Consider the following 17,371-nt stretch of genomic DNA (forward strand, 5'->3'; position numbering starts at 1 on the left):
AAGAGAAAAAAGTGACCGTGCCAAAGAAAGAAAATAATGTAAAAGAAACATCCGTGACGAGAACGGTGTAGCAGAGACGGGTGGAGAAAATACTGATAATTATTTTGAAACCACAGTATTACAAATATGGCATAACTTATTTAAGATTTAAGATTATTAAGGAACATACCAGCAAGTCAGTAGAGCCACGGAGTGATGTTTGGGTAGCGGTACAACTGTCCATTGATAAATAATTTATCCATGCGATGACAGCGCGAGCTCCTTCGGCGATGGATTTTCTCCTGATAGGGAACAAAACTCTCCGCCGATCCAGGATCTCTCTTGGAAACTGGTCATTAACTGCATAATGAAGGCCCCGAAGTTCACGACCCTGACTCTTCACCTGCTCCTTTTGTTTGTAGTTAACAAACTTGGCTACGATGGGCCGTGGCCGGCCGGCTCCGGGTTTCCTTCCGCCCAGACGGTGAACTCGGTGAAAGGCGATGTTCCCCACTGTTTCTTCCGGGAGCTTTAGATGAGTCTGGATGAAGTTTTTAACTGTGGTCTCGGGGTCTTCATCTGCTTGTTCTGGAATCCCTGCAAACACCAAGTTGTCCCTCATGCTTCTGGCTTGCAGATCCAGCACCGCTTCCTTCATCTTCTTGTTCTCCTCGGAGACTCTGGTCAATCCCTCGGTGAGGGATTTAACCGACTCTCTGAGGACCGCGTTTTCTGTGGCCAGTGTTTCCACTTGCTTCTGGCTGAATTCCAGTGATTCCCGCAAGGCCTGAAACTCTTTGTGGAGAATCTCCACCAGGCTCAGGCGCGCATCGAAACTACTGAGCTTTTTATCGATAGAAATAAGAACATCGGTCGTGTCGTTCCCCGGCGACGAAATGGCTCCGGATGAATCCTCGTTCCGCTGTCTTTTAGCCTGAGATGATGCGGCTGGGGTCGATGTTTGCTTTGGCTTCCCCATGACAACTCTGTCGAAACACTGATCTATGAAGTCCGTCAGGCTGGCCAAATCCTCCTCGTTGTGCTCCAGAATGCACCTTAAAGAGACACTATTTACCTACTTAGGAGAATGTTCAAATTAATTTCAGATTAATTTGGCAAAACGCACACATTAATAAATGAATGAATGAATAGTTTACGTTTGCCTAGTGGGACTCCACCGTCTCAACCTCACTACTTGCCTACAGCATTACGTCACTTACCTGCGTCCTCCCCCGTCACTTACCTGCCTACATGTATTTTAATAACGCATCAAATATGGACAGACTGGAACCTACATGTTCAAAAAACTATCTAATTATGATTGTAGTTATTTTATTAGTTAATTTATTTTGAAAATATTGAAAATCTTACATACTCCACCTTTAACTGTGTGTTTTTATAACATACCGTCCACTGTAAGCTTGATGAACGATTCTTTGTTTTCAGTGACTGTGCTGCTGTAGCATCTGTATGTGTCCTCATCCTGGATCTTCACCCCTGTCAGCTGCAGTGAAGCCTTTCCTCTGCTGATCTGATCCCTGAACAGCGGAGTTCTGCCTCTGAAGCCCAGATCCTGAAGTCCCAAGACGTCTTGGTTGTGGCAGAAGGATTGGACATGAAGGTGTCCTGCTGTCACATCGATCCAGTGGACGATCATTTCCATCCCACACGGGAAACTGCACGGTAAGATGCACTTTGTCATGACAGCGCAGGAGATCTCAGGGTCTGAAACATCAGGGAAACAGAAGCACTCATCAAAGTTTAGTTTGTTAAGACAGTGACTGAGGTCTGCTCAAGAGATGAAACGCATCACAGTTTAGTTAAAAATATCTGAATAGTCGTCTCGAGTTTGTCCATCTTAATATTTCTATACTTACACAGGCATGCTTTTCCCAAACCGCAGCTATCCAGAGGACTTGGTATGTACTTCAGAGGTATTTTAGAAGCTGCTCATGAACCTGTACCCACTGCTCAGCCAGGGCTCAAGCCCTAAAGAACATTTAGTTGCTTTGAAATACTCTGTGATGATGTTGCAATGGAAATATTTAACTGTTCTTAATAAATATGATTATTTTTTTAGGGACATCTTGGAGAATTTGCATCAGTGGGTGGTGGCTTGCACCCTCCCCTTACACAGCGAGGACTACAGCACGCCCTGCAGACATTACAATGATCTAGTGTTAATAAAATGAGGATCAATAGTTAGTATTTATCATATTATGAAGCTTATGCAGCTTACATCATCTGTAACAGCTGGTAACGTTAAAACTCACCTGCTCTGATGGAGATGATCATCTGGAGAAATATAGGTACAAACACAGTGAAGTTACTCCTCCTCATCCTGGTGACATTTTATATGACAGTGCTGAGAATAAAAGGATCTTTTGGTCTTGCTGGATCTGTACAGCATGTTGCACCCCGTCTAAAGCAGCTGGACAAACACATTGTTTCGCTCCCGCTTCCCTGTTCCCAGCTCGACAAGGTGGAGGAGTGTGCTCCATTTGGCTTTTGATGCATCTTTTGTAAATACAATAATAAAAACAAATTTACACTACAAAACTTTACAAGATAAACAAAATGTAAACGTGGTTAAAATAAGATAAAAGCGTACGTGGTGGTGGCCGTTCGATTTGCTATGGTTGGTTACTATGAAGGGTTGAGGGCGGCAGAAGCTGGAAGGACTGATGGAGGGAGTGTGAAGGATCCTCTGATCCAGGAAGTTTTCCTGATCACTTCAGAAAACACAGTTTGTACAACAAGTAACTATAAACTTCCATCAGAAATGAAGAATTTGTACAAGTGGAGGTGGGAAGCAGAGTTAACTGAATATTGTTGGAATATTGTTCTGTTCTTGAACTGAAGAATCAAATAACACAGATTAATGTTCTTCCAATGCTTTGCCTTTTTCAATATTTGTCTGACATATCAAGACAGATCCAGAAGTGGAAATGAACAGAAAAATATGAATCCATCACTGGCTTGTTCTTTCTTCGGCGGGGATGATTGAGGTGATTGATGTTGGTCTGCAGTGATCTGGGTCTGCTTAACATCCCACAGAAGAAAAACCAGTCAAATCTACAAAAGACTCGCTGCTCCTGCAGATCAGCTACTGTAGTTAAAAAGAAACTTCACTGATTCTGATGAAAGAGCCTGTGTAGCCAGACTGGTGTGAGTGGCCACACAGACCAGTGTTCACCACTGAAAGCTGCTGTACCAGTGTGACCATTAGAACTGGATTCCACAGCTGTGGAAGGACTGGTCTGTTCTGATGAATTACATTTTATCACACAGTTATCCTCCGACATGCACACATTGTTAAAAATAAAAGTTAACATGAACACAGTGTTTTATTAAGACATGAAAAAGGTTCAAATAGAAAATGTCATCTTTAAATCTACAAGTTCACTGAACAGTTTTTAAGATCTGTTTTTTCTTTCTCATTCAGGTCAGGGCTGTTTTGGCAGAAAAATGGGGACATAGTTTCTACTTTTTGGGGACTGGTGCATGTTTTCAAGGATTTCAAGCTCCAGTTTTCAGACATCCAAGACGGTCATTTCATCTGGATTTAAGAATCCGGCACAAAACCAGATCCATCATTTATTTATCCAACATTAAAAAAAAACAGACGACACAAAAATTCAACATTAGAATGACATTAAAAGTACAAGTTTACATTAATATAATTAATAGAGTGTTTTATGAAGCCTGAAAAAGGTTAAAATATGAAATTCCAGCTTTGAGTTCATCAAGTTCATTGGACAGTTTGTAGGATGATTTTTCTCTTCTGTCGCTCATCTGAACGACTGTTTGTTCCTCAGAGCGACAGGTTGACGTCGTTCTTCATCTTCCCGCTGCTGAGGCTGTGGATCATGGCGATCATGGCTGAGTGTTTGTTCAGCTCGTCTTCCTTCAGCTTCAGCTTCGTCTCCAGCTGACTCTTCTGCAGCTCCAGAGAAGAAGCCTACAACAGAGGAGATGTTGACATGTAAAGATTTCTCCTCTGCTGGTTGTGCAGTGTGTAAGACAGCTTTCATGAGATGTGTCGTCATTCTTATGTGGATCTTTCTCTTTCTTTGTCATGTGTTGCTCATCCATGATTTGCTTTAATTAGTTTTTTTTCCTCTTTGTGGCAAAGTTCAAACATCCAACTTTAAACATCGACTCTTTAAAAATCAATTTAGGCTCCACTAGAAGTTCATTCTCATCTGCTATGCAGGTTTTCAACCCTTAAGGAACTAAAAAACGGGATAAAAACATATTTAGTTCCCAACTGAGTGGTTTCTACACAGAACGAGCCTCTGGAAGCAGCTTCCACCTTGATGCTGGCGTCCTTCCTGGCCTGCTCGGTTTTGTTCAGTTCCTTCCTCAACACATCCACCGTCCCCTCCAGTTCTCCTCTTTCTCTGTCCTTCTCCTTCAGCTTCTCCTCCTCTGCTTTAAGTTCAGCCCGCAGACCTGCCAGAAAAGTATTACAGCTTAACAGAGTGAGGAAATCCAGACGAGTAAATATGACACCATTTAACAGCAAATCGTGGTTAATTTCCTGCTTCTGTTCCCAAGCAGATCAAACTTAGCAGCAGTTAAACTTGATCAGAACTTTTAAACATCAATAAAATACTTTTTATTGTCTGTAAAAGAATAAAATGATGAAGAAACAGCTGCATTTTATCCTGCATGTAGATTTTAGCAGCTTGTTTTCACACCGACCTGTGATGTCGCTGTTTTTCTGTTGCAGCTCTGAGTGAAACGATCTGATCTCTTCTTCTCTCTCTTCCAACACTGATGCCATCCTGAAGCAGAGAGACAGACACGGTGTCCATGCAGACATCGTTAGTTTCAGCCAACATGCATGTCCGTGTGAGCATGAAGAGGTGTGAATGTGTGTGAGTTACTTCTCATGTTGCTCTCTGAGTGTTTCGTGGTTCTTCCTCAGAGTGTCGTTGTGTTTGGTAAGAGAGATGTGAGCCATCTGCAGCTCCTTCAGCAGCCGCTCGCCTTCATTAAACCTGCCCACAAGAACAACCTGTTACCTAAAGACTACAGCCCATTCAGGATGGCCGCATACGAAGCTAAACACTGCGATCGTTCACCCTGAGACAAGTGGGTTAGTTTAGGTTTAGGACAATGTGACTTATTAGGTTTAGGTTATGTGACTTTAGGTTAGTTTTTTGTTACAACCCTTTATCACATCTTTTAAGTAGCAACTAAAATATTCTGGTTCATTTCCTGTTAACAACTGTTGTTTTGATTCATTTAGTTCATAAAGTGTGTTCAGGTGTCCTTGTCTGACCTGTTGAGTAGGACGTTGTAGGCTCCTTTGAGGGCCTGGTGCTCCTCAGAGTCCTTCTGCAGCCGGCTGTTATGCTGCAGCAGCTCCTCCATATCGGCCTTGGATCGCTCCACCTCCAACACCTGGCTGCTCAGCTCGCCCTGCAGCTCCTCCCTCCGACGCTCGGCATCCTTCAGCAGGGAGGCCAGCTTCCGGGCCTGCAGGCAGACGCACAGAGGAAAGCAGATATTAGTGGCTACTTGTAATCATGGACGGTGAAGCTGCTGATTTCACCAACTTTGGGCTGTTCATGTGTTTTATGGAAATGATCACGTTTCAGTTTAAATCCCTCATGAGGTGCACTTCATCCCATTATGCACCATTTAATATTCTTTATGGAAGAAAACTGATGAAAAAGTGCTTAAATTAATATCCAATGTTGTCAGATGTTTGTCATGACATCTTTTTTCTTCTGTTGCTTCCTGATTTTTATCATTTACATTTTCCTGTAAACTCTGATCTTATTGTTGGATATATTTTAATGGTCGCCGTGTTTTCCATTCAGTATTGTTTTATTTATTCTTTATTCAGGAAGACTAACAGGGACAGGGGTTGCAAACATGTCTGCATGCATGTTGCGGTATATGATTTATTTGGCAATGTATTATGCATCTGTCCCCGTTTTATTAACCATGGAAATAAATTAATTAGGTAATAACTCATGTTATTATGGAGGAGTAAATCAAATATAATTAAATAAATACATAATTCATTAATTAAATAAATGGGTCATCAATTTATTAAAACATGAAATGTACAATTAATTAATTAATTAATTAGATATGTCAATAAATATTTAAAATAAGAAATAAATGCATAAATATATAATTAAATATATCAGTAATTCAATAAAATACAATTCATTGCATGTACTAGTGAAATAATTTCATTATATATATATATATATATATATATATATATATATATATATATATATATATATATATATATATATATATGTATATATCACTATTTAAATCATTATTTCATGGTCCTTTGTCGGAGTGCATCATGAATTTATTTTATCTGTCAACCTGACCCATCAAAGTCATTGGGTGGATTTTCCCGCCTGATTGGTTTCCCAGCACACTTGGTGAAGACAAATCGATTCCACGTAATCGGTCAAAGTAGAAACATTTCTACACACTGGGTGGCGCTTTTCACTTCTACCTTGGCTTGGGTATTCAAACAAAACAACAGAACGATCATATTTGCAGCTGCCAAAAATCAGGCAGCGTTGAGGTTGAGAAAATGTTGAAAACCTGTCCGGAGCTCCGAGAAGCAGCAAATCTGATCGACAAACAGAACTCCGTCTCCTCAAGCTCATTGTCTCTATCGCTCTTTCTCTAACCAATTCTCTGCAAATATCAACATCCTCCATTGTTTCTCTATGAGATATTTCCTGCAAACCAAGCAAAGGATCAGGCTAGGTTCCCCTGAGTCCCGCCCACTGACTTTGATGGGTCAGGTTGACAGATGAAATAAATTCATGATGAACTACAGGACCATGAAATAATTATTTAAATAGTGAAATATAAATATATATATATATATATATATATATATATATATATATATATATATATATATATATATATATATATATATACACACACACACACACACATATAAAATAAATATATAATAAAATAAAATAATAAATATATATATAAAATTATGCAAATCCCTTTGAGAGTTTTGACAGGAAATGTATTTTAGTTTGTTTCAGATGAATAAAGGCATTAAGGCTTAAAATGAGACTGCTGAGGTCTGATACCATGTAAAGTTCTCTAACAGTGTGTGTTTAAGTCACCTCGGCCTCGGCTTGAGCTCGCTGGACTCGGTACTGAGCGATGAGACGGTCAGCTTGAGAAAGAGCCAGAGCTTTCGCTTCCAACAAGTCCTGCAGACGGCTCTCCTTAGACTGACGGGGCAATAACACAGAAACATGAGACAACTCTGACATTATTAAAGGCTCATCAGTTATCATTAGAGCTGGAATCCAGTCATGTCCATGTGGACATTTAGGAGCAGCAAGTGAAGAAACATCCTGCAGGTAGAACTTGTCTTGTCAAGTAAAATCAGATCAAACACTAAACCAAAATCCAGCAGCAAGTTTCACTGAAAGCTGTTTCATCCATCAGGTCTACTCACCGCAAATGCAGCCAGTTTCTGCTCATAAACATCAATGATTTCAGACACATGAGAGTCCTTCATCTGCTCCTGCAGCTACACATCATAAAGACACACTAAGTTAAAGAGAACAAGCAGAAATCTACTTCATTTAAATATTTCATTTCAGTTTCTAACACCTTTTTTTTTTTGCTGTATGAGATATTAATACTGACATACAGAGGATGGAGGCCCGTTTAAAGACTTATAATTTTACCCTCCAAGATATCTAAAAACTAACAACAGTTTGTAAAATGACAGGATGGAGTTCAGAGAGGAAACTGGTTTGAGCAGCAACATCAGATGTCTCCAATATCCTCGGTTTAAAACCCTTAAAAAACTAAATTCTGTCTGTTTTTCACCCTTATTACAAACAGTATCGAGCTGTTCAGTGTTTTTTAACTATTACAGGAGAATCTATTCAATATGTTTAAGGTCAAATGATTTAGACCTAAATTAGCATAAATAAAATTATGTGTTCATCTTCTACATAGTGGCTGGGATATGTTGGAGCATCTGAATCAAAGCAAGGAAGTAAACTAAATGCAGTATTGTTCTAATATATAGAGTAAAGTCTAGATCAGTTTGACAAGCTGCCGCTTCTGAGTTAAAAGTTTAACATCAATAAAAAAACTCCCATCAATCAAGGCTGTAAAGTCAGTTTATAATCATGTCGCTTGAGATGAAACACACTGCGATGCTGTACCTCCAAACCAGTCTGTATCTTCTCAACCAGACTGCTTACGCTCCTGGAAGCACTGGAGGAATCCAGAACGCTGGCGTTGGTCCTGGGAGGCGGGACTTCCTGCACCGCAACGCGTTTGATGGACAGCTCAGCCTCCCTCTGACGATAAGCGTTGTTGGCAGCCATGCTCTCCCCCAGACTGGAGAAACATGGAGGTCACAGCAAAACTTTATGTTCCCAACTCACAAGAAATATTCATATTTAATCATTCATCTCAGCAGCAGGATAAATTACAGCGATTCAGTGAGTTAAGCGGACTCACACGAGCGATGGGAAGTCTGGGAGGGGCGTAGCTTCAAATAAGAGGACGAGTCCGGTCTGCACCTGCTCTCTGTGGTGGGATGTCAGGGCCAGAGAGAGGGGGGTCACTATCCTCTGGTCCTGAGGGGAACCGGTCACAGAGAAAAACAAACGTGGGGGTGAGGACACATGAGTGTCATGTGGCTCAGGTTGGCCCCAGGTTGCTATAAAAGACACCTGCTGATCTTCTTTTGTCTGCGGGCTGATTCTGCGTTGGTGCTGGAGACGGTGGCTGCCCTCTCTACTCCTCCTGGCTCGGTTTTACACTCGGGGTGATCCACCTGCTGCTGTTTTTCTTGGCTTAATTTTATCGTAGCGTTTCTTTTGTTAATCAGTTCTGTTTGCTTCTTTTGCTTTAGTTAAGTTTGTAAGTTGACTTTGTTTCCTTTTCTTTGAATTGTTTTCTTTAGGCAGCTGGGAACCATGAGGTGGATGGGCTAGGCAGTCTTGGTAGGGGACCCTCACGTTTGGTTTGTCTTGATGCACTGGGCATATGAGGGGTTATAGTTTGCAGTGAAGTGCGTTTGTGTTTATAAGGTGAGAGGTGGCAACACACCGGGGCACTCCTTCCCTGTAGGCTGCTCTCCACTGGTGGTCCCAGCTGGCCTGGTTTCTTTAGTTTATATAGTTAATTGGTTACTTAGTTTTTAAATAGGTGGTTTTATCACCAACTAATCTCAGTCTATAACAACTGTATTAAATAGTTTAAACTGCCTCACACGTCTCTTCTTATTCAACAGGAGCGACCCTGCATTTATTTCCTGGAGCCTTATGCCCCAGGTGGCGTTGTCTGGCATCAGTGTTAAATAAAAGTTAACTTGATCTCTTTTTACCTTTTGTTGTTCAGTTATTTTTAGTGAGGCCTTACCACTCTGCCACACAAAGAACCCAATAAAAAAGTTAAGTATGAAGCAGAAGAAGTAGAAGGACTGTTGAGTTGATGCGAGTACCTGTAGCATCCTGTAGAAGCTCGTCTCCATGTCTTTCACCTGCTGCCTCAGCTTGCTCATTAACTCCAGAGTCTTCAGCAGAGCGTCTGCACACACCTGACTGAAACACACAGCAGTTTGAGTCCACGGACCGCGGCCGCATCAAGGAAAACACACGTCTTAGTAAATTATAAGACGGTCGCAGGATTTGATCTGCAGGCGCCTTAAAATGTAAAACTCAAAAGCTGAAGGTTATCGAGGCTTCCTTTCACTCACCTGAGATCATTATCAGAACCAGGCGGTAGGTGTGTGAGGGGGCTGTTGCTATGACAACAGGACAGGAGGGTTTCTACCTGAGAGAGGCAGAGCTGAGCGTGCACCTGACGGGAAACCAAAGATCTGGTGGCGTCCTCGGCACACAGGAGTGGAAGAGTTAAGGCCTCAAAGCAGACAGAAGCATCAACACAGACGGCTGCAGGCGGGTAGAGTCGTGTGGAGGATATTAAGTAGCAGGCTGGTGACGTGCGTGATGCGACGGCAGTGTGTCCTGACGTGAGCGTCTCCCTGTGCAAGATCGAGGCCCTTCAGGAGCCCCAACAGGACAGGAAGCAACATTTCCACGAAGCTCAGCGTGAATTCATTCATGCTCTCTGCTCCCAGCGACTCCTGGAAGAGGAAATAAAACAGATCAGGAAGTGAAAGGAAGAAGACGCTGATACTTCTTCACTGCATCTACAAGAATACAAGCTGTGTTTAATGGGGGGAAAAAACTGAACACAAACACACCTTCTGTGAGAGTGAAACAATTAAATCAGGGGTGTCCAAAGTCGGTCCTCGAGGGCCGCTGTCCTGCAGGTTTCCCATGTATTCCTGTTCCAACACATCTAGCTTCCACTAAATGGATCAAACAGCCAATGACGTGCACAACTGATTAAGCTCTACTACTAATTAATTTGAATCAGGTGTGTCTGAGCAGGGATACATAGAAAACCTGCAGGATTCTGGCCCTCGAGGACCGGAGCTGGACACCTCTGAACTAAATGATCTGGATTATCTTCATCATGTGGAAGCACAGAGTTTAAGCCATCACATAACGCTGGGATATGCTGTTTTCTCTATATTAAATGAAGATTTGAGGTCATTTTTAGAAAGATATTCATACAAAAGCAATGAAGGGAAAACAGGAAGAAGAGCAGACAGGTAAGTCTGCGATCATCTAATAAACCCATTTCTGCCATTAAAAACTGTCCACATTTTTCACATGTTAAGAAAAATCAGGTTTCTGTTTTAACATCAACCATGTTTAAAACAAGTGAACGTCCTGGTAAAATCCAGTTACAACCCTAGGAGACAGATGCTTATTTATACAGGTTGCATTTTAACTTAAAGGACTTGTCTTCTTTGCAACTGGACTACAATCACCATCCCAGATTATGAACTCTGTTTACTTCAACATGTGCTGAAAGTTAAATGGTCTTGTTCCCATGGTAACACAACATCCATCCACGCCTGGCTCAGTCGGTTGGTGATAGAAAGATGTGAGGTGTAATGGTTGAAGTGGTTATGAGAAGTGCTGACTGTGAGAACGTTGTGAACAATCGGAGCTAAAATGATATTTTCTGAATGTTGCATCCACATCTCAGCAACGCTTCACAGCAGTTAGCTAGAAGGCTCATTTGCATTATCTGATCTTTATGGGGAAGTGCTTTCATGCTCAGTTTAGCATCTACTCTGTTTGCATGTGTAATTCTTTTGTTTTCTTTTACTCTCCAGGGTTTAAGACTTGTTAAAGCACAGCCTTACGACCTTTAACTTCATGCTTCTGACTTGTTTTAATGGCAAACTTGTTCCTAATGCACATTGGCTGTCATTCTGCTGTAGAGAAACTCCACTTAGCAGCCTTTTTTCAGAACGGAGCACCATATTCCAGTTGCTTTTACTTTAGAGCACAATGTCCCACCAGCAACCACATATCAGCACAAGGGTTATTTTGAACACGCACCATGACTGATTCAGCAAAGCAATGCAAGAAAACATGCGATAAAGCAAAGAAGGCAGAGAGATAGAGACTAAACAAGATAGGACATGAGTCAACATCAGACCGACTTTTACTGGCTGCAAAGAGCCCAGAGAAGAGACAGGATGCAAGACAGATGCTGAATTGGCCGTCATTAGGGGCGCCGCAGCATAAAAAAGGTCAAAGTTCAGTAGTTTTGCTTTAAGAAACTAAAATTTCCCCTCAGCAGAAATATGGCAACAGATACAGTTTATTACCATATGAGCAATAAGACAGATCTTTACTTAAAGTGAATGAAATAAATGAAGAGATACCTCGAGCAGCTCGTTCAACAGCTGCAGAGCCTGCAGCGAGCAGGACTCAGCTCCTTCCACCGGCGAGCTCAACCATTGCACCAGAGCCAGCCCAGCCTCCGTCTTTCGCCCAACATCCAGCCCAACGCCCTGCTTGCGTTGTGCAGCTCTGAGTTTAGGACCTGCAGGTCTGAAAACTACATCACAGAGCTGCGAGCGCAGACCTGAGACGCTGCACATGGCCAAGAGAAGCTCTAATACCTGCACAGAAGAGACGAAACGGTCTGTTAGTAGCGCTAAACTGTCTTTTTTTTTTTTTTTTACTCTTTATTATTTATGTTTTTCATGTGCATGCTACTTTTAATTTTAATTTCTCTGAGGGAGTCATCCCAAAGGGATCAATAAAGTCTAGTCAAAGTCTAAACATCCTTCGTTATTTTAACTAATGTGCTCTTGGAGACATTAAAAGCAGCAGACATTTTCTTGTACAACTCTCCATCCTTCGGCAGCATCGATTTCCAAAGTTTTACTGACATTCTCTCAACACAATAAATCTCAACACAATAAATCTATCTGGTATGTTTTCTTTGTTGCAATGTTAATTCATAGATGAAGGATTCCGGTATAAATGTTGTAACAAAGTGTCATTTTGGCTTTTAATCTTTTTGATAAAAGACTTAAAAACCTCCTTTTGACTTTGACATAAAGGGATGTTGTGTGTAGATCAATAAAACATCAGGTAAAGTGAATCCACTTCCTGATACTATGAGTATAAAAAACCTTCCAAACACACTGTAAAAAGGGCTTTTGGCCTGTTATATGTGAAACCAAAGCATATATGTGACCGTGATTACTTACAGTGCCACTTCTGTAAATCATCTGACAACAGAACATGTCGCAAGAATAACGTTGAGAATGCAGATGCCTTTTCTATTACCCAGTACTTCATTTAAATCACTATTTCCTGTCATTTCTCTCACACCGAATACAGAAATAAAAGCATAAAGTATCAACAAGTAAAATGTTTTGCATTAAAAGAAATGTCTATCTCACAATGTTGTGTCATAACATTGTAATAACACATTTTAATACCAACATGCTTTCAGTGACAAGACAGAATTAAAACCGCAAGCGGTGATATAGGCCCTCGCACCATGGCGCCGCTCGGCATAATGCCACCGCCTCCCCTGGCAACATCCTTCCCATGCCTCTCTCAACCTAAAGTGCAGCCAGACTGCACTTCAGGCAATTTAGGCATTGTGAACGGTCACTTCCTGTCACCAAGGGGCGGGGCTAACTTATCATCTAATTATTGGCATACAGAAATGTGAAGGATATGACTGGCATCATCTGTAGCAAATTTGGTGCAGGTTGGTTGTTTTTTGTGGGAGTTATGTCAGTTTTCCTTTTCATTGCATCACATCTGCTTTGCTGCCCCGCCTCTCCTAAATGATATCCCCTATTAAAAGAAATTGCACAACTTTTAATCACACATGACTCTTGAGCATCCTGACTCATTTGGGTTAAAGTTGGACAAAATTCTTAGGAGACGTTCCTCAAAATGCATGGCAAAGCAAATGACAGAAATGACCCCGAAAATGGCACCCTTTTCAAAATGGCCGACTTCCTGTTTGATTTAGCCCATATGTCCAAGAGACTTTTTTGAAGGTGCTGGAAGGTTCTCCAACTGTGCTGAATTTTATCCATGTCGGTCCATGCAGTGGGCGGGGCTGGTTGATTAAAATATTGTAGGGGGCGCTATGGAGCCATTTACTATCTTCTCCACTATATTTTAATTTTACTCTATTAAGGGCATAACTTTCATGACTCATGGCAAGTATGGTGAAGATCAAAGGTTTCATGGCTTTGTTACAGTTACTTCCTGGTTCATGATATCAGACACTTGTTGTTGCCATGGGCTGGGGCTAGTTCAGAGTCATATTATTGCATTGTATATTTTGTTCATCATGGGACTGGCATCAAATGTGTCGATTCCTGTGCTGATATGTTGTTTTATGTGGGAGTATTAGCAATAAGTCTTTGTTAATGAGACATAAAACTTTGAGGGCCCGCCCCTCCTAAACTAAATGTTCTATTAGAAGAAATAACACAACTTTAAATCACACATGCCTCCTGAGCATCCTTTGCAAGTTGGGTGTCAGTTGGACAATATCCCTAGGAGGAGTTGTTTAAAATGCATGGCAAAGAAATGACCCCAAAAATGGCACCTTTTTCAAAATGGCCGACTTCCTGTTGAATTTAGCCCATATGTCCAAGAGACTTTTTTGAAGGTACTGGAAGGTTCTCCAACTGTGCTGAATTTTATCCATGTCGGTCAATGTAGTGGGCGGGGCTGATTGATTGAAATTTTGTAGGGGGCGCTATGGAGACATTCTGCATTTATTCCATTATGTTTCAATGGGGCTTAGTTCAGGACCTGACTGTCATCAGTCATGGCAAGTTTGGTGGTGGTCCAAGGTTCCATGGCTTGGTCACAGGTACTTCCTGTTTCATGGCGTTGGACCGCCATTCGCCATGTTCCGTTTAGCGTAGCGACTTGAGGTTTTTATTGTGGCATCATGAAAGGGTTTGACATGTTTTGGAGGAGGCTCAAGTGTTTGGGACCATTTGCTTAGAAGCATGACCCTCAAACGTGGAAAAAACCACTTCCTGTTGTAAGTGGGCGGGGCTTAGGTCTACACCAGCAATGGTCACATTAATCTGTTCAGGACTGATCCCTTATTAATCCCTATATGTTTTAGGGTGATCAGATCAAAATTGACAATTTTATAGTGATTTATGATGTCACGCCGCCGCATGGAACTTCGCCATGGCGTCACGGGCACGCCGTGCAGCGTAGAGCAACGTCCTTTACCAGATCTCTTCACCAACATGTTTTGTGATGCCTGAGTGAATTTGGGCCATGTGGTGTCCACCAAGCCAGAGTTATGGGTGTGTGAGCAAAAAACAACACTTTCGACCTCCAGGGGGCGTGGCTATTTCATAATCAAAATATTGACATATAGAACTCTGTAGGAGGGGACTGCCATCATATCTAGCAAATTTGGTGCAGAAATGTTGCTTTATGTGGGAGTTATATCCGTTTAAGTTTTCATGGCAAGACATCAAACTTTGAGGCCCCGCCCCTCGTAAACTAAGTCTCCTATTAGAAGAAATAACACAACATTTAATCACACATGCCTCCTGAACATCCTGAGCAATTTGTGGCTCAGTGGGATAAAAGCCCTAGGACGAGTTCGTTAAAATGCGAGGTGCTAAAACGCCAAAATATTGACTTTGACCTAAAATGGCCGCCTTCCTGTCGACATTTCACCATGACATTAAGAGGATTTTTTGTTTGCCCTAGCATGTAGATCATGTGTATGAATTTTCATAAAGATTAACGACATGCAGTGGCGGGGCACCTAAAATAGGTGGCGCTCTCGTTCAGTTTCGCCCAAACATTCTGGAGCACCTCAAAATATCAAATTTTTCGTATTCCCTTGGGGGGGTACGCAAAATTTGGTGAGTTTTCGAGCACGTTCAGGCCTCCAAAAAAGCACGCGAAGTGTCCGAATAAAAATAATAATAATAATAATTAAAACCGCAAGCGGTGATTTAGGCCCTCGCACCATGGCGCCACTCGGCATAATGCCACCGCCTCCCCTGGCAACATCCTTCCCATGCCTCTCTCAACCTAAAGTGCAGCCAGACTGCACTTCAGGCCATTTAGACCTTATGAACGGTCACTTCCTGTCACCAAGGGGCGGGGCTAATTTATAATCTAATTATTGACATACAGAAATGTGAAGGATATGACTGGCATCATCTGTAGCAAATTTGGTGCAGGTTGGTTGTTTTTTGTGGGAGTTATGTCAGTTTTCCTTTTCATTGCATCACATCTGCTTTGCTGCCCCGCCTCTCCTAAATGATATCCCCTATTAAAAGAAATAGTACAACTTTTAATCACACATGCCTCTTGAGCATCCTGACTCATTTGGGTTAAAGTTGGACAAAATTCTTAGGACAAGTTCCTCCAAATGCATGACAAAGAAAATGACAGAAATGACCCCAAAAATGGCACCCTTTTCAAAATGGCCGACTTCCTGTTGGATTTAGCCCATATGTCCAAGAGACTTTTTTGAAGGTACTGGGAGGGTCTACAAGTTTCCCGAATCATATCCATGTCAGTCAATGTAGTGGGCGGGGCTGATTAATTAAAATATTGTAGGGGGCGCTATGGAGCCATTTACTATCTTCTCCACTATATTTTAATTTTACTCTATTAAGGGCATAACTTTCATGACTCATGGCAAGTATGGTGAAGATCAAAGGTTTCATGGCTTTGTTACAGGTACTTCCTGGTTCATGATATCAGACACTTGTTGTTGCCAAGGGGCGGGGCTAATTCATAGTCCCATTATTGCATTGCAGATTTTGTTCATCATGGGACTGGCATCAAATGTGTCGATTCCTGTGCTGATATGTTGTTTTATGTGGGAGTTTTAGCAATAAGTCATTGTTAATGAGACATAAAACTTTGAGGGCCCGCCCCTCCTAAACTAAATCTTCTATTAGAAGAAATAACACAACTTTACATCACACATGCCTCCTGAGCATCCTGTGAAAGTTGGGTGTCAGTTGGACAATATCCCTAGGAGGAGTTGTTTAAAATGCATGGCAAAGAAATGACCCCAAAAATGGCACCTTTTTCAAAATGGCCGACTTCCTGTTGAATTTAGCCCATATGTCCAAGAGACTTTTTTGAAGGTACTGGAAGGTTCTCCAACTGTGCTGAATTTTATCCATGTCGGTCCATGTAGTGGGCGGGGCTGATTGATTGAAATTTTGTAGGGGGCGCTATGGAGACATGCTCCATGTATTCCATTATGTTTCAATGGGGCTTAGTTCAGGGCCTTACTGTCATCAGTCATGGCAAGTATGGTTGCGGTCCAAGGTTCCATGGCTTGGTCACAGGTACTTCCTGTTTCATGGCGTTGGACCGCCATTCGCCATGTCCCGTTTAGCGTAGCGACTTGAGGTTTTTATTGTGGCATCATGAAAGGGTTTGACATGTTTTGGAGGAGGCTCAAGTGTTTTGGACCATTTGCTTAGAAGCATGACCCTCAAACGTGCAAAAAAACACTTCCTGTTGTAAGTGGGCGGAGTTTAGGTCTACACCAGCAATGGTCACACTAATCTGTTCAGGACTGATCCCTTATTAATCCCTATAAGTTTTAGGGTGATCAGATCAAAATTGACAATTTTATAGTGATTTATGATGTCAAGCCGCCGCGTGGAACTTCGCCATGGCGTCACGGGCACGCCGTGCAGCGTAGAGCAACGTCCTTTATAAGATCTCTTCACCAACATGTTTTGTGATGCCTGAGTGAATTTGGGCCATGTGGTGTCCACCAAGCCAGAGTTATGGGTGTGTGAGCAAAAAACAACACTTTTGACCACCAGGGGGCGTGGCTATTTCATAATCAAAATATTGACATATAGAACTCTGTAGGAGGGGACTGCCATCATATCTAGCAAATTTGGTGCAGAAATGTTGCTTTATGTGGGAGTTATATCCGTTTAATTTTTCCTGGCGAGACATCA

The 17,371-nt window shown here is 41.9% G+C and overlaps 1 protein-coding gene across 1 annotated transcript in view; it reads right to left on the minus strand.

Annotated features, from left to right (window-relative positions):
• Positions 1 to 3,793: 3,793 nt before the first annotated feature.
• The window catches only part of cip2a (cellular inhibitor of PP2A), a gene marked incomplete at both ends in the record, with an annotated part of 54,771 nt that continues 41,193 nt past the window's right edge, over positions 3,794 to 17,371 (minus strand). The window contains 13 exons of the mRNA XM_079259992.1: positions 3,794 to 3,940; positions 4,295 to 4,434; positions 4,687 to 4,769; positions 4,872 to 4,985; positions 5,270 to 5,466; positions 7,122 to 7,232; positions 7,463 to 7,537; positions 8,187 to 8,364; positions 8,488 to 8,606; positions 9,476 to 9,575; positions 9,731 to 9,894; positions 9,935 to 10,120; positions 11,786 to 12,025. Coding sequence (XP_079116118.1) covers positions 3,794 to 3,940; positions 4,295 to 4,434; positions 4,687 to 4,769; positions 4,872 to 4,985; positions 5,270 to 5,466; positions 7,122 to 7,232; positions 7,463 to 7,537; positions 8,187 to 8,364; positions 8,488 to 8,606; positions 9,476 to 9,575; positions 9,731 to 9,894; positions 9,935 to 10,120; positions 11,786 to 12,025 — 1,854 coding nt within the window. The remainder of the gene's footprint in view (positions 3,941 to 4,294; positions 4,435 to 4,686; positions 4,770 to 4,871; positions 4,986 to 5,269; positions 5,467 to 7,121; positions 7,233 to 7,462; positions 7,538 to 8,186; positions 8,365 to 8,487; positions 8,607 to 9,475; positions 9,576 to 9,730; positions 9,895 to 9,934; positions 10,121 to 11,785; positions 12,026 to 17,371) is intronic.

This window comes from Telmatherina bonti (assembly GCF_933228915.1).
Source record: "Telmatherina bonti genome assembly, chromosome: 20".
Lineage (NCBI taxonomy): Eukaryota > Metazoa > Chordata > Actinopteri > Atheriniformes > Telmatherinidae > Telmatherina > Telmatherina bonti.